The sequence below is a fragment of the Carassius auratus genome, linkage group LG44F (genome assembly GCF_003368295.1).
Source record: "Carassius auratus strain Wakin linkage group LG44F, ASM336829v1, whole genome shotgun sequence".
In the NCBI taxonomy this organism is placed as follows: domain Eukaryota; kingdom Metazoa; phylum Chordata; class Actinopteri; order Cypriniformes; family Cyprinidae; genus Carassius; species Carassius auratus.
In genome coordinates this window covers 5,827,222-5,845,397 of record NC_039298.1, presented here as the reverse complement: position 1 = coordinate 5,845,397, position 18,176 = coordinate 5,827,222, and the positions used below count along the sequence as shown (strand labels likewise).

Here is an 18,176-nt window from a genome sequence, read left to right as displayed (position 1 = left end):
CGCTTATAACATTAGCACAGAATCAGTTCAGAATCAACCACCAAAAGAATCAGGTCGGTTCAGATGCGCTCTGTGTCAGTCTGCTTCGCGCTGAATCACGCATGCGCAGTTATCATCAGCTCCTCGGTTCTCGAATCGGACGCGTCTGACAGAAACGGTTCTCGTTTCAGTGTATGAATAAATATCGAAATAATTATTTATTATTGTTCTGCGTAGTTTGAAGAGAAACATTTTTGGATCTTTATCCCGAATATATATATTTTTTTTAATCAGGAAGAGGCTGGGGGGTCAAATGGGGGGTCAAGGCATTTTTTGGCAGGGTCTTGAGACCCCCCAAGACCCCCCCTGGCGCCGCCCCTGCGTACCAGAGCTGTGCATTGAGCTAGACTATCAGCACGACCCTGTCTGGCAAGTCCCTATCAAATGTTTTTTCAGACTCACCGGGTTCGTAAGGGGTGCTAACTTCACACCTCTGGCTGTTTTCAATGGACCACGTGTGCAAGAGAGAACCACAGGTGTCAGAGCTCTCACGGTACAAAAAAACAGGGTGTAAGAGGTGGCGTAAACAAGGCTTTGAAGGGCCACATCAAACAGGTGAAAGAAGTGAAAGATGTGAATTTTCTTTTTTTATGTGTTCAACAGAAGTGATTATAAAGATGAAGATATAGATGTTGACAGTGTTAAATGAGACCATGTTGCCAGGACACCAAAAATATAATGTTGGCTCAGATGCAGCTCACATCTGCCCCGTGTGAAATCTATGTGGGCCAGATCTGGGCAACACTGGTTGCTTCCTAGGAATGGATTTTTGCTGACACAGAATTCAGTTCAAGTAGAATGACGAGAAGCCAAATCTTTCCTTGTTCCCTGGAAAACATGCAGGTTCTGAAAGATCGACTTCTAGGGAATAATTAGGGCATAATTCTATAGGGAAGACAACTTGATACTTTACCAGTCAAAGGTTTGGGCACAGTGAAGTTTCTGTATTTATTTATGTCTTCTTTCAACGGGGACACATTTAACTGATCAAAAGACATTTGTAATTTTACGAAAGATAAATGAATGTTATTTTGACCTTTCTATTTAGCAAAGAATCTTGAAAATGAATCACAGTCATGCTAAACGTTAGGGAGATCTTGGTCATTTACACAATTATTTTTGGTGTTGTTTTGTTTATTTATCTGGATTTTCTTATTCCTGATATGCGGTGGGTTGGATAATGGGTAGTAAATGTTAGAAACATTTTCTTGTTTGTTGTTATAGGTTTGATATGCTACTTAAAAAAAATATAATAATCACAGTTTCCACAAAAATATTAAGCAGCTTAGCTGTTTTCAATATTGATAATGGAGCAATAGTTGCTTGCCATCACTAGAATACAATATTAATATACAATATACAAATTTAATTTACAATAAAACAATTTTTAACTATAATAACATTTTACAGTATTATTATTTTGCTGCATTTGTGATTGAATAAAAACATTTAATGCATTCTTGATGAATAAAACTTTTAATTTCTTGAAAACATCTTACCCCAAGTGTAAGAATTCCTATATAGTGTGTCTAATGTGATACAAAACTGCAGATGCATATTTATGAGCCTGGACTGATGTTTGTAGACTGAGCTCAGGTGAATAGAGCTAGCGGAGGATGGTTTATGGTGACTGAGTAGCTGCTGGACAGATGCTGGGGCTGTGCTAGTGTCTCCTCTGTCGTACAGCTATGCCAACAGCTGCCTTTCCAGGCTGTAAACTTATCATAGGCTCTCATATCAGTGTGCTTCAGGGCTCGAGACATGCGCAGAAGCTTGCACCATAGCCCCCAGTCTGCTAGCCCCATTAACAGAGCTGCCTAACAACAGACGACTACGAGGGATAATTCACAGACACACAGATGCTAAAACAGCAGGGACAATACTGCAGTCCTGAAATGAATCTTCTACTCAAAGCAAGAGCTAACATATCAGATGTACTGCCCATATGTGTCTGTACGTGTTCGTGCTCTGAAGCTGAGGTCATGTTGGGTAAAGCGAGAGTGCTCAGCTGTTTGCGTACATCAGTCAGAGAGCAGAACTCTAATGGGCTGAGCTTTGGAAGGTCTAGCTCTTAATCCAAAATTCATTTTGTTCATCAAAGGGACAGATCACCTTATAATTAAAGTCTGTCATTGTTCACTCATCCTCATGTCGTCTTTACGATGTTTAAGCTAAATACAAGATGTTTAGCAGAATGTCCAGGCTGCACTTTTGACCAGAGATTAAGCAACATAAAGCATCATTAAACTACTCCATAAAACTTTTGCACTTCTGAAACCATTTGTGAGAACAAACTGAGGTTTCAAATTGAAAAAATCTTGCTTGACAGCTTTAGTCACCATTCACTTTCACTTGAGTATTCTGATATGAATGCTTTTATTTTCTAATGAAGTAAGGTTTTAAAACTATGACAGAATTGTATTCTTTTAAGTCTTTGGGGCAATACTTGGAAGTATTTTTAATGTATCTTGCACAAATGCTAAATTATAAACCCAGTGTTTCTTCCTGAAATTAGTTAATGCAAAAAAGAAAATATAATTTACTCACTTTTGTTCTAAAACGTCTTTTTTTTTCTTTTTCTTTTTTGCGAAATGTCAGTGTTTGTTTCTTTTTCTTTTTTTTTCTTTTTTTGTCTGTGCAATTAAGGGTCAAAAGGCACCAAAACTGTTTGGTAATCAACGTTCTTTAAAATATCTTTGTGTTCTGCAGAAGAAAGTAAGATTTACATAAGGGTGACAGAATCTTTATATTTGGGTGAACTATTCCTTTTAATAATATGTAAATGTATTTGTTCAAATGAGATTAAACTCACATTCCACCTGAAAACAGCTTTATTTCATTTACAGTAGTCTTTTGATTTTAAACAGCAGTATATTGCTCCATTTGACATTAGTGCAAAAAATGTATGTTTGTTCTTAAATATAGCAAAACATAAACAATATAAATAACACATTCAACAACATTACAATTCAAAAATAAATGAGATTCAAGAAAAAGAAAGCAACAGTTACATTGACATTGCACAACATTTCTGGATATTCTGTAATATACATATTCTGTAATTTTTTTCTGTGGGGTCCTGTGGTGCTTTGTATGTATTGTCAAAATTCAGGATGATTTAATTTTACAGAAACACACATACACAGCACTCTGATCTCCCTTGACACAAAGTTATAATGACCTTAAACAAGTTTCTCTGAACTAAAAAAAAGCCCTTAAAAAAAAGGAAACAAAATCCTAACTTCTCAGAAGTTTTGAAATCATATAATACAATGCTACATTTAAAAACCTACGTAAAATAGCAAAGAGCAGGAATGACCCATCATTGAATATCATTTACTCACCCTTATGTCATTTCAAACTATATTGCTTAATTTCATCTAAAAGAAGATATTTAGCAGAATGTCCTGCTCTTTTCCCATTCAGCTATCCTAATTTCCATTTATTTCAAATTGTACATACAATCTCGGACATTCTTCTAAATCTATTCCTTTGTGTTATACATAATAAAAAATGTCATGCAGGTTTGAAACAACACCGTGGTAACTAAACAATTGTTTTATTTTGGAGGAATTATACCTTGTTTTGGGATGATCTGTGCCCTATTCAGATAAACGAATTACAAAACCCAGCGTTCCCTCATCTGCTCATCTGAGGTTAAGATGCATTGGTAGTGGCCGTTACCAATGACATCACAGCACAACACACACTATCTATATCTGATCAAGCTGTCAAATCTGACAGTCCTGGAAAATAAGCTAAATTTTGAAAATTCAATATACAGTGACATGGTTCACTAACTAAAGACTTACGACTAAATACTAATAAATCTGACTTACAACATATAAGAGCTCATAAAAGCAGAGTTAGATTGAAGGGCTTGATATTGAAGTGTCAGTGTTACTCATTACCTGTTAATCAGGATTGGTTCTGAGCACTGTTCACCCTTTCGAAAACAAGAGAAAAGAGAAAGTGCAGCTTTAATCTCACAGCTAGTTTTAGGTATGACTATAGTCTTTATTAGAAAGACAGTGATATCACCTGGTTAGTGATATAGATGTGTCATATTATTTAGTTTGTACTCATGTAGAGCTAAAACTCTCGAAGGCTTGTAATACCTGTTCTTCCTAAATCTTGCATTTCATACCCAACACCAGTGCTTCTATGATATGTAATAAGTATGTCCATTTGTACATTAAAACTATATTTCCCCTCTTAAGTCAGAGGTGGTCCTTCAAACATCTCTGAAATAGTGCCATATATTTATATTACATTTGATAAATAGGAAAATAAGTAAAACATTTATTATGTTGTCAACATGATCTGACACACTCATAGTGATGAATCCAGCCACCGGTTTGTGTGAATTTTCTGCTTCTGAATGTCCATGCTCATCTGTGGTGAGACAGGGCAACCTTGCACATTACTACCACCTAGTGTGGCACAGCAGCACTACAATATTTTTTTCTGCCAGGACGAAATTTCTGTAAACATGCGAGGCAGAACATGTCATGAGCTACATTCCTAAAGTTGTTCATTATTATTATTAATATTTTTTTCAGTTTAATATATTATACTTTAATATAAAAAAAAAGAATCGTAAACATAAATTAAATATACATCATACACAAAGTGACTGCAAAATGGCAGAGCAACATTATTTAGCATTTCAAGCACTGGGGTTTATAGGATGAGAGTTGTGAAGGCCTGGAGTGTGAGTGTGAATGTGTGTTTTTTCTTTTCGTCCTTTTTACCCATATTATTTGCAAAATGCTGCAGTGTTCCTCCAGGCAGAGGGAGGGCACTGTGGCCCACGAAACACTTCTCGTCTGATGCTCAAACTGAGCAGTTGCGCCTCTTGGCTACACAGGGCGGGCTGCTGGAGCTAAGCTGGGTCTTTACCCTTTGTCAAAGACTGGTGGAGGAGACGGAAAGAGTAGGAGAGGATGGAGGAGGAAAGTTGAGGAGCTCTAGAACAGCGACTCCCACGCTGCTACGACGCGTGAACATGCACGACGCCGCCACCCATTTATTGCTACGTGGGTTGTACTTTTCTATGGAGTTGAGACTAGAGCTGCCATCATTGCCTCCAACCGCATATAGCCAGCCATCCATGGCGACCAGGTCATGGGTGCTCCTGAAGACCAAAAGAAGGCACATTAGGAACTGACTGGGGGGGTTTGCACTTAAAGTGGTAGTTCACCAAAAAATTATAAGTATTTTTTTTATTCCAAACTTGTGAAACACACAAGAAAACATTTGTTTCAGCTGTTTTTGATCATACAATGAATGTCACTGGGGTCCAAAACAAGCCCACTAGACACAATGGACTTTCATTGTATGGACAAAAAAAAACACTTCCCACAATATGTTGTTCTTTGTTCTTCAGAAGAGAGAAAGTCATACAGGTTTGTAACTGCATGTGGGCGAGTACATTTTGGGCTTAACAAATGCTTGAAGGTCACTTCCAAACCTGCGGACGTTCATGGGGGCCACTCCCTCCCAGGTGTTGGTTTTCGGATTATATCGTTCCACTGAATTTAGGCAGCTGGTACCATCATTGCCCCCCGCGACATAAAGCATGCCCTCCAATACAGCCACTCCTGCGCTGCTCCTCCTGCTCAACATGTTGGCGATGGCAGTCCAGGCATTACTCTAAAAATAAAATAACAAACGTAGTCATTATTTTAACCATGGGGAGAAAACAAAACACTCTCTGGAGCTGTATCACTGTCTGGTACAGGACCTGCAGTGCTGCTGACCGCTTATGTATAGGGTAAACAGTTTACAGTAACTGTGTAGTTCATTTTTGCTATTTAGTTTTTTCTTTTGCTATTAAGAAAAAAAAGGCTCAATTATACTTCTGTATAGGGCGGGGCAATATGAGCAAACATTCATACCTCTGTTTTTTTTTTGGCAGATTTTCGGTGTACAGTAGCCTATAGATCTCTGTATTTTGTACTTTGATTAAACAAATAAAGTGAATGTAAGCATGTAGTGCAAAATTATGCAAAATTATTGTGCAAAAAATGATTAAAATCACATGACACTGTAAAACTGCAAAGTTAAAGTTCCTAAATTAAAAATGAAAATAATAAAAAGCACAAACTAATTAAGCTATAGGCTACTATAGGCTACTAGGAGCGTACTATAGGCTACTTTATTTCAAAGCGAAAAAAATCTGATTGGTTGACCTCTGTTGCTTTTTTGAATACTGCACGTGGACAGAGGCTTCACTAGATTTTAGTGTAGTTTAGGGCGACAAAGCCGCTAAGCCGCTTTCCTTGCATGATGCTCAAGTAAAGCCACCAATATCTCACCCATTCCTCCCATTATCACTTCCAGTTCTTGTCATCAGGAAGACGGTACCGGAGCATCAGAGTCTACTCAGCAAGATTTCTCAACAGCTTTTACCCCAGGCTTTGAGAGCTCTCAATTCCAATAACCTTACCCTCCTCTAAAAGCTCATCCACAACCCTGCCTCCTGAAACACACTCTTTTCTCTCTAAATGCACCAGACACTTTCTTATAAACACTCCATGTTACGAGAATAACATTGTGCAATTCTGAGTGTGCTACACACAGGTGAGTGGGCTGAATAAATCACCTGTAGAAACGCATTCATTTCTCTCTAAATGCACCAGACATTTTCTTATAAACACTCCATGTTACAAGCACTTAATAAGGACTTACAAATGTTTACTTGTGAATCCACCACAAATCATATTGCACTATTTGCTTCTTAACCCTTAAATACCTCTTTTGCACAATATTATACAGTTATTATGTAAAGTACTTGTATAATCTGTATTAGGTTATGTATATGTATAGTCAACTATTTGTAGTATGTTTAGTTAGATTACCGCTTTCAGTAAGTTAGTTATGTACAGATTTAAAAATTGTTCTTACGTCTAGTGTTGTATGTTTATATTTATGTTTATTTCTGTAGCACCATGGTCCTGCGAGACACAACATTTTGTTCCACTGTACTGTATGTCCACACATGAATGAGGAATGACAATAAAGCTGAGCTTGACTGGACATGAGATGTTTTGAACATGTCAGAGAGACGCGTGTCACCTACCTGAGGGTCGTACTTCTCTACTGTGGCTAAGTGTGAGGAGCTGTCATACCCGCCGACTGCGTACAAACTGCCATCTAATAGAAGAAATTAGAATTGCAGCTGTTCTGATGACAATCCTTTACATTTAATAGTACATTAGCAATAGATTTTCACCTAATGTGGCCACTCTGACGTATCTCCTTCTGGTGCTCATGGCAGCGATGGAGGTCCAGGTACTGGTCAGAGGGTCATACCTCTCCGCACTGTAGACAAAATAAAAAGGAAATGAGAATTGTAAAAAAAAAAAAAAAAGTAATATCAAAAAATGTTAATACCATTTATCATTTAATAATAATTTCACATAAATTTAATATTAAAATGTAATGCTTTTTTTTTTTTAATGTTTTTGTCTTTTCGCATTTGTCTAGACTAGTATACCTGTTGAGACAAGAAGCACCATCGTATCCTCCTGCTGCGTACAGCAGCCCATGCAGGACCGCCACACCTAAACAGCTCCTCCTCGTTCCCATAGACACCTCAGGTTGCCACGCATTAGTTACTGGGTCATACGACTCTACAGTAGACAAATCAGAGGTGCCGTCATACCTGGTTTGGGAAATGCAAAGGAGAGACAAAGCTAAACAATAGATCTTTCACATATGATGTTGTATATATCGCATCTATATCATGCAAGTAAAGACAAGACCGTCATCATTCACAGAAATCCATTAGTCAACACCGGACACATTTCCTAACTAATCTTAGGTAACTTCCTGATTGCTTCAACAAGGTCATTTTAAGAAATTAATGTGGCTTTCTGAACATTCTGTTCCTTTTGTAATAAATCAAATCTGTATGTGCGTTTTTGGTTGCTGTGTCGCATTTAGCTGTTTATTCAGCAACTTGCATTATAAGTGCCATATTTTTAGTATATTGTATCAAATTTATGAGATAAAGTAGTTATGAGATATTAAGTCATTTGACAAAATTAAAAATGATTAGAAAGCTATCATTATGACAGTTGATTCCTATCATAATGACTGTCATAATTATACTTTTCTCTCAATTTAGACATTTAGATTTTTATCATAATTCAGATTTTACCTTTTAATGTGATAATTATTACTTTTTGTCATAAATCTCAAGTTTGACCAGGTTAGGTACTCAGGTTAATGCGTCTAAACTCAAAAGCTCAGCAACACAAGGGTCTCTCCACTTTATTTTGCTGCTATAAAATGAAGAAAACAGTGTCAGATTCAGTTTTATGTTTGCTCTGACAAACACGAGGCTTTTGGGTCTGCCTACCCTCCCACGGCATAGAGCTTGTTTCCAATAGCAGCCACTCCGACTCGTGCCCGCCGTGTTGACATGGATGCAACCATGTGCCAGCGGTCTGTCCTTGTGTCATAGGCCTCACAGTCTCCATGAATGGCAAAAAGACTGCCCCCGCCTGAAAGACATTTAGCATTTAAAATCAACCCAACAACATACCGGCATATATGCATGTGTGTTTTACGTGCTCTTACAGACCGACAGCAAAGAGCACCGGACTGGCTCCCTCGCAGCGGCGCGGTCGGGTGCGGCTGTTACTGAGAACACCCCTCTGCTCGGGCATCAAGTGATACTTCAGTGCCTCGATCAGCAGGTCTTTGCACTCAGAGTGGTGACGCACCAGCAGCTCCGTGTCCACATTACTCATCAGGAAGTCTCGTGTCAGCAGGGGCAGACGCACACACTTCATCAGCTGAAGACATGGATGGAAAGAGTGAGAGGTAAGACGTGTGTGTAAAAATGATTAGGGAAGAATACAAAAGGAGGGAATAGAGAAACAAGTATCGATTTGCAAAGACATAATCCTGTGATTTACTGTGATGTTGCTAAAAGCGCAGTTTGACAGAAGGAATCAGACCCACCCGGGGCACGTGCTGTCTCCGTCCATCAATGTCATGTTTAACCCAGCTCAGCACAGCCCTGTACACCTCCTCCTCTGATGGGACATTCAAGTTATCACTAGAGATCAGATCCAGCACCTGTAGAAAAAAACATGAAAGGGTTCAGAACTGGTCTTAAAACTAAAGGATGTCTGACTAGCAAGGTTTCAGTTGGACTAAAGTGTTTACATAACTAAAAGACAAATGGCTGTTTTAATCTGAATGAAGTGCATTTAAACATCTTATGTAATATATTTTACAAGGACAGATGTGCTCAGTCTGAGATAATGCAGAACACAATGATTACACTGATTCCCTATTCAGTTGACAATTTATTATTAAATTTGTGTTATTCAAAGACACATATATTAAATTAAGTTGGTGTAATCATAAATATATATATATAAAAAAGTATAATATATATATATACATTTTTTTTTTCTCTCCAATATATAGATAAGCACTACCTTTCAAAAGTTTGGGGTCAGAAAGATTTTTTAATGAAAAGCTAAATTATCAACAGCCATAACTAATATTCATTTCAGTGTCAAATGATCTTTCAAAAATGCTGATTTGGAATATTTCTTATTATTATTAATGTTAAAAACCATTGAGCTGCTTAATATTTTTGTCAAAATTGTGGAAATTTTTCAGCATTCGATGATGAATAGAACGTTCCAAAACAACAGCTTTTGTCATTTATTTGAAATATAATTTTTTGTAAGATTTACTGTCACCTTTGATCAATTTAATGCAACCCTGTGGAATAAAAAAAAAATATTATTTTATTTAAAAAAAGACCCAAAATATATATATTTTGGATATATATATATATATATATATATATATATATATATATATATATATATATATATATATGCAGAAAATTTTTTTGGGGGGGGACAGCCTAGTTATAGTTAGACTTATTTTCAAAACATTGCTGTTTTTCTTGTGTTTACTTCACATTACGGGTCAACCAATAGTGCTGAGTGAATGTTTAGATTAAAACAATGGCAGATGAGGTGGTGGGCTGATAGGAGTGTTTGGAAAACTGTTATCCCTATTTTTGCAATTCCATTTGGTGCTATTAGTGAAGCAATAACTGAACACATTAGCCTTCTTTTCTCTGTGTTGTGAGATAAGACTTCAGCTTACCATTACACTATCATCTAATCTATACACGCAGAAGCACCACAACAGCCTCTGTAGTGTTCCTGTCACAGACTGTTTGTTTATTTGGGGCAGAGGGCACAGTTAACATGGATACAGCTTGCAACAGCTGTTAAGAGTGAGAAAGCATCATACAGAGAGAGAGAGAACGCAGTTCTATGTCATCAGCCAACTCTTGCACCTCTTGGTTCTCTCCAATCAATGTCTAAACAGCAGGGAGATTTCATGGAGTCACGGCCTCTCAAACCACAGAGATACTAAGACCAGCAGCACTCTGATTATTCAAAAGAACGCTCTTCTGTGAAGACCGCGGATTAGGAATGATGAAGTGTCATAGTGTCATATGAGAGCAGGAGCTGCTTTCTGCTGATTGGCTGTCTTAGCTTCTCACTGACATGGTGCTGACACCGCATATTTGAGTGGATGATTGACATTGTATTGAAGGTGCTGATGCAGACAGCACTTATATCAGTGTCATCATCGTGGGACAATGCGTTCTGACATTTTAGGTTTTGCAAGTCGAAGAAGAGGTCAAGGTTTGGCTGATTAGCACGGTCCAGTTTGCTCCTGCTGATAGATGCTTTAACTATCTTATCTGGGGCCAAAAACAACTCTCTGTTTCCACAGCCATTCAGATGTTCCTGTGTCTGCTGACTGAATACATTTTCTTCTGAGCAATATGTAAAATGCAAATATCTCATTATGCTATTGTAATAATTATAATTTTGGGATATGTAATCATATATCAAATATGTACACTACTGTTCAAGGATTTTTATGTTTTTTTAAACTTTATGCTGGATTTATTGGATCAAAATACAGTAAAAACATAAAAAGAAGTGGTGTCAGTGACATATAAATAATTAGACATCCGTAGCCAAAACTATTGTTCCTCCAAGGATTGTTAGCGCTCAGCTCTCCATGCATAATTTAACAGGTACACTTTTACCCCTCTTTTTATACATCCTGAATAAATCTATTCTTGAATAACCTCTAGGATCAGAGTTTATTCATCAGTAATTAAGTTTGAATTTTCTTACGACCTTGGACGTTTCAGTCTGTTCCTCATACAAAGCTACTACTGTATATGTACTTTTATGGTGTGTGTGTGTTTGGAGCTTAACAGCCCCAGTCCTATCATTATATGAAAAGGAGTGGTCAGGATATAATAAAACAAATTGTAGGGCCAGTCTTGTTTTTAGCTAAATTTCATTAATTAAAATAAAGCTGAAATAAAATTTAAATATAAATCATACTATTATATATTCTTTATAATCTTATTATACATATTACATATAAAATGTAAAACCTAACTTAAAAATTCGACTAAAATAAATAATTTCAAGCACTTAAAAGTACTAAAATATTAAAACTAAAATAAAAATAAATTAATAATTTTTTAAAAGAATTTTAATATATAATAAAAATGCAATATAAAAACACTGTGATGTGATGACAGATTTTTTATTTTGGGTAAAACTGTGCATTTAACTATCTTACTGTCCCAAAGCAGCTGGCTCACCTGTTTGAGTGGTAGTAGCATGAACTCCTCAGTCTTCGATACCTCTACAAAGTGTTGCAGGACATACTTATGGGCTGACTTGAGAAGGTCGCTGCAGGAGTGAGTGTCTGCAAAGCCACGGATGCCCAGGCAGTTTGAGGGGTCCAGCTGGCTGAGAAGGAATTTGCAGCAGGCATCTCTCACTCCGTTGAGCTGCAGGAGACTAGCTGCTGGTAACAGGGTCTGCACGAGGTATAGACAAGTTTACAGGGGGTGAAACGGATGAAAACTAGAATGAAGTAAGTGGATATTTAACATCATTAGGCTTTTTTGTTTTTTTATCAAAGATCAATCATTTCAATAATAACCCGCACAATCAGGAGTTTTGCATGAATGCAAAAACATTCCCCATGCAGATTTAAGTTGGGCATGTGAATTCGCTGCACTAACCAGCAGAAAACTGCTTGATTCGAATGTGAGTTTTTACATCATTACACTACCGACAACAACAGACTTTTTTGCAAAATGAAAACGTTGCAGAAATTTTGCAAACGTGACTTCACCTTTAGTCTAAACAAGCTGAATACGCATCTGCTCTTTTGAAACCACACAAGTATGAGAAGCTCATCATTTGCAAAGATGCAAATTCTAAGCTAAACCATCTTGAACATCCTGTCTTGCATTGTACCTCACAAAGCAAACAAGATGACATCACACAGGGTAATAATAGAATGCACTTCAAAAGATACTAAAGGTGACATACCTGCACATTTCCCTCTCCTACTACAATTTCGGCAGTGTAGGCGTACTGGACCAGCTGCTCCAGAGCCTGAGGGTCAATGTCATGCAGGGTCACATGGGTCTGACGGCTCTCTGACATCTCATCTGCACAGTCACAACACACAGCAGTTTTTCTTAACCAAGGCCTATGCAGAACACTGGTTGATTTAGATGATACCAAAATGTTGAAGTGAAATGTTGTTTGTTGAAGGAGGCGTTCCTATTGCTGGATGACCTAAAGTTATTGGTACTGCTCAACTGGCAATAGCTTTTGAAAATCCGATCGCAAATGGGATGAACATCTGATCAGAGTACTGAGTCTTTGTGCTTTTGAATGCTAGCAGATTAACCTACTCGACAGCTATCAAACTGTCTGTAACGTGTAACAATTGGTTTTCACCACATTTTATAATTTGCATGAATTTTGCATAAACTTTGCTTTATTTGATGTGTTGCCCAAGTTCAATGATGTTCATGACACCGGAAACCGCATAAAAACCAGTCTTGTTAATTAAATAAGGCTGAAACAAAATAATTATTAACAATTATTAATAAACACTATAATAGTATATATGTGTAGCTAAAATAACACTGTTTGAGATTTATGACAACACTGAGGTTAAATTAACATTCCACACTAAATAAATCGCTACATCGATTCATTTGTATTTTCTAACTTCTTTTTCTGCACTCTGTTTACACAGTTTTTTTCTTCATATTTCCCATTGACTGTGTAGTTAACAAAGCTTATGTAATGTTATTCTATGAAAGGAGTGATCTACTTTTGCATTTTAAACCCACAATATTATCAACTTATTTCTATTCAGATATTATTTTTCATCATAATATTGGAAAATTATAAAAAATTATATACAGACTAATTTGTTCTCATACTTTCTGAATTTCTGCATTTCTCTTATAGGGAATGCCAATATCCCCTATAAGAGAAGTGCAGAAACTCAGAAATTGTGAGAACAAATTAGTCCAGAGGTTGTGGACAAAACATTAGGTGGTGATAAAAGACTGAAAGGAAAGAAAGGAAGCTTAGGTAATGTACACATCGGCTTGAAAAGGAAGCTTAGGAAATGTACACATTGGAGAGAACACTACACAATACACAATACACCTTAAAGACCATGTGAAGTAAAAATGTGTTGTTGCTTTTTTTGTGACTTTTAGTTTATGTGTTTAAACCATCTATACGGTAACATGCTCCAAACATTTCACAAAAATAATCTTTAATAAATATATACAGAAATTAAATGCTAAACATTTTTTAAATCATAACATAGACCTACTTGTAAACATGGCATGGAAGTATGGACTGCAGGAGGCCAGCACCACCTTGTGTCCCTTGATCTCCTTGTTGGCCACATGGAGCACAATGTCGCAGAGCAGGCCACGCTGCCGCATGCGGTTCATGGATATGAAGGAGTCATGGTAGTGGCGCTTGGAGTTGTGCGAGATGCTGTGGCCATCCCGGTTCAGCAGCTGCATACCCCCCTCCATCATGCCGGTGCTCACCGAGGCCTGCTGGAGCCTAGGCCTCACTCTAAGACACTAAAGAAAGACAAAAAACCCTATGAAATCAAGCATAGAGCTTTGTGGCTTTTATTTCACACCTAGTTTGAAGGTTGTCTGTATACTAACGCATTAAAAGTTGACACATTTGAAATCTAAATTCTACAAATACTGCACTATTCAGATTTCTTTTTCCATTCAAATGCTCTTTAAAATGTCAATGCCCCACCCCCTAATAGAGCGCAACAGTGCACAAGCACTTTTTCACTGGCCTTGGTTCTGAAAGTATTTCCCCATAGAGATTTTAAAGAGTTATAAGCAATGAACCAAACCATCTTACATTTGCTACAAAAAAGTATTCAAAATTCAGATAAAAAGACAAAAGGTACAATATTATATACTTTCCTTCATAATTGCAGTCCCAAGAAACATTGTGAATGGAATATATCTGAATTAAAAACGATAGCTTCAACAACAGCATATCATCATGACATATACCATCAATTAACAACCCCACAGCTCACAGTAAGTCTGTTTATAACATGTCATTCATAAAATAAATTACTCTTTGGAATAAATAAATAATTTTGCTTTCAGAACCAGGCTGCTTGCACTCTACCACCTGCAAACCTTCCTGTCTTAACATATTTCAATAGAAAAATAGTTAAAATCAGGAAATCAAAACTGATTTCACAAGGTGTTTAAGAACTCTCAATCAAAAGCTAATTATTAATACATCTGTGCATTTCCTCTAACAATCTTCGAGTTATTTGGCAGGCTGTAAATCCATCTTCATTTGTGCTTTCTTGGTTCACATTTCCTTTCCATACAGCATAATGGTTGCTTCAAGGCATTATGAACAATGAGTACAGAATTGCAATGGGAGAGGCGAGCCAGACTGAAGCGCTCAAACATTAAATATCATGAAAATGATCACTTCAAAAATTCCCACTCAATTTACAGCTTACATGATTTGCTCTTCAACAGTCAGTGGCCTTTTCTCACTGGCCTGAGGACTTGAAAGATTTTTAATTTGGTCTCTCGTGCACATAAAGACTCTGGCACACTCACTGAATATAAAAAAACAGCTGCTTGATTATAAAAATGAAACCGTTTTCCAGCTGAAAGGACCAGAGGTATGGAAAGGTTGGACCAGGACATGTCGTGATGAGTTGGCCAGCCAGCTGCACAAACATTCAATTCTCCATCAAAAGCATCATTATAGAAACCAAGGTACCCACGGTAACATGTGCTGATATCTGTCACAAGGAGTAGGGTGGAGCTGAGAGACATTTTAAAGGTAGGTGATAAATGGCAATCCATTTGACATGGTGGGATTACAAGATGCCACTTCTTTGATAATAGTGTTGAGATTGATACTGTTTTAAATCAAATCAAGCATCCAGCAATGGGATGTTTCAATGAACAGAATGATTATAAGGTTCTGTTTTCCTTACAATGCCACTCCAGCTCTAAAAGCATTACTCATGTTACTCCAAATAACAGTCGACAGGTGAAAGAGCATGAAAAGTGCATGGAGTCAGAGGCTCAGTATTACAGCCAGCAGTCGTGCGGCTGCCCACAAAATGGTTGTGGGGTTTCAAATGTATAAATCCTTTAGTTATACAAAGCAAACATTGCGGTTCTGAAACCTGAGGTCACTAGTAAACCGTTTAAACATGCAGAAGAGATGAAACAGTTGACTACAGTTTTTTTGTAGTTTGGTAGACACTCAGGATAGGTCTTCTACAGATGCCTCTGCGTGGCCCTTTAAAACAGTAACAAACAGAGACACTACTCCAGTACTGCTGCTGAATAAAAGTTGTATTATGATGATTCATTTCAGGCAATGCTGCGTTTATCAAGAGATACTCAATTAAAACTAAACTCCATTAACTATTGTAACCCATTGTAAGTCATTGCTACTAGAATAAAACCGTGCTCAAATAAAAATAAACTAATGATAAAATAAATAATATAACATAATCTGACTATAACACTACAAAGTTTTTGATAATATCCTTATTTTTATGATTTTTCAGCAGCAGCAATAGCTGTTGTAACTGGTATTTGAAAGAAATGTGACAGTCAGATTATAAAATAAATTGCACTTTTCTTCCTACATTCTAGGACAGCCTGTCTAGAATGTAGGAAGAAAAGTGCAATTTATTTTATAATACGACTGTTTACTACAGCTAAAGACAATCCCTACAAACATCTCCAGTATCTTTAAATCTGACTCAGCACACTGTGTGCCAAACAGACAGAGCATCTCTCCCCTCTGTGCTATACAAGGCATGCAGCACAATAACACTGAGTGTAACCAGCACTACCTGAACTGATGGACGCCTTTTCCTTTAATTTCTTTACTTGCTTCATGAAGAATATATATTATATATATATATATATTTTTTTTTTTTTTTTGATTGAATCCTAGAGTGCAGCAGTTGAGCATCAGGGTCCATATGAAAAATGCATTGAGCTTGTGTGGTGTTGACGTAAATGAAAGCCGCATGAGTGCTGGAGACTGACGTCACATGTTAAGGTCGCGCCGGATGTTTGTTTTTCTAACGATTTGGCTCTTAAACGTGGCTCTGGTGAAACTGCTCACATCCAAACAGAACTGAACAAGATGTCATCTAGCAATCTGATAACGCACCATCTATAATCTTAAAAAAACTATAACAATTCTCAAATCACACCTCCTTAACTACAGTTAGCTAGTGATGGAAAGTCCGAATCATTTCTGCGAATCGAATCGAGTTCGTTTCAAAGAACCGGTTCTAAAACAATTCAGCAATTATTTAAACGACCGTTTTTATACAGTCTATAATCACGACGTAATTAGGTTTACGCAAGGTCCTCAGCGCGGTGCATATTACATGCTTTGAATATTCCAAGTAACTTAAACCAAATGCATTTTTGAAGTTTATATTTTTGATTTTTTTTTATACATATGTTTTCTCCAATTTAAAAACTAAATTTGAATGCTTGATCCACTTCTTTCACTAAAAAAAATCTCAACAGCTCATTCCGACACATCCTGAAGAGAAGATTCACGAGTTCCTGACGCGAGAAACGATTTAAATGAGACGCGAATCGTCCAGAGTGTGTTGAACCGACTCATTGAAAAGATTCAAAACTAAGACTAAAAACAACGATTCGTTCACTAATGGGAAATTGCTAAAGCTCATTGTGCATGTATCGGAAATAAACGTCTGCTGTCCACGTACAAAACAATAACAACGCATAAAATCAACATAATAGGAATCGCTTTGTGACTTAACTAATTTTGTCTTTGTCCAAAAGGATACAGTGAGACATACAGAGATCAGACAGCTGACAAATAAAAAGCATCATTCAGCCCTCATAATATATTTCAGACGCTTTATTAAACTGCACTACAGCATTAGGTATGGAGAAGTCAATGGTCAATGCGCGAGCTTTCAAAATAACTCAAATGACAAACTGACGTCTGAACAAAGAGCACAACAATGCAGCTTTGACACGATGAGCATGTTGTATAATGTTAAAAGTTAAGACAATTAACTGATAAATAATTAAATAAATGTTGCTTTTATTGTCAACTGACTCAGTTGCAATTCGGTCTGGATGAGATCAGAATCCAAACTCACCTGCCTTGGTTTGTGTCTGATTGACGAGACTCGTTTCTTTCTGAGTAGCGCTCTCTCCAGTTTGGTCCGTGTGTGATGATTAATTTTGATGCGTGTAGTAATTTATTTAGCCGTGCGTGGTTGACATGCTACATCACAAGTCGCATCAAAACAGACGTCTGTCTCAGCTCAGATCGGCAATAATCAACATTTTAATAATCTGTTTATTATGTCACGACAACCTCAAATGTGTCTAGGCTTTTGTCATACAACAACGTTGTCAGTATGTGTGCCTTGTCTACCAGTCTCTGTGGCTGTAAATCTGTATAGGGGGATTTAAAGTATCTGGTGGGTTATTTTATCTATTTTTATATTGTCAGTTGCTGGAAAAATTATGCTATGGAAAAAAAATAATAATAATACAAAATAAAAAAAAAATCCGCCACACGTAGAGGCAAATAATCTTTTTATAATAATACTACGAAAGACATAAGCAAGCAAAAACAGACATAATGACATTAAGTTAAACGACTGAGTCTTCGTGTTTTGTTCTGCGT

General features: G+C 37.0%; 1 protein-coding gene across 2 annotated transcripts; it reads right to left on the bottom strand.

The window, feature by feature from the left end:
- Window positions 1-2,850: 2,850 nt before the first annotated feature.
- On the bottom strand, window positions 2,851-17,876 carry LOC113068404 (kelch-like protein 17). Of its 2 annotated transcripts, none has more exons than XM_026241185.1 (12): window positions 17,645-17,876; window positions 13,783-14,044; window positions 12,468-12,589; window positions 11,726-11,947; window positions 9,016-9,132; window positions 8,633-8,846; window positions 8,408-8,552; window positions 7,541-7,708; window positions 7,277-7,365; window positions 7,124-7,197; window positions 5,513-5,694; window positions 2,851-5,176 (listed from the first exon to the last, which is right to left on the bottom strand). In XM_026241185.1, exons 2-12 carry the CDS (start codon window positions 13,994-13,996, stop codon window positions 4,948-4,950), a joined length of 1,776 nt encoding a protein of 591 aa, XP_026096970.1. In that variant the 5' UTR covers window positions 13,997-14,044; window positions 17,645-17,876; the 3' UTR covers window positions 2,851-4,947. The 2 variants fall into 2 exon arrangements, with proteins under 2 accessions (XP_026096970.1, XP_026096969.1); XM_026241184.1 differs by having other exon boundaries at window positions 17,641-17,875.
- Between the last annotated feature and the right edge of the window lie 300 nt (window positions 17,877-18,176).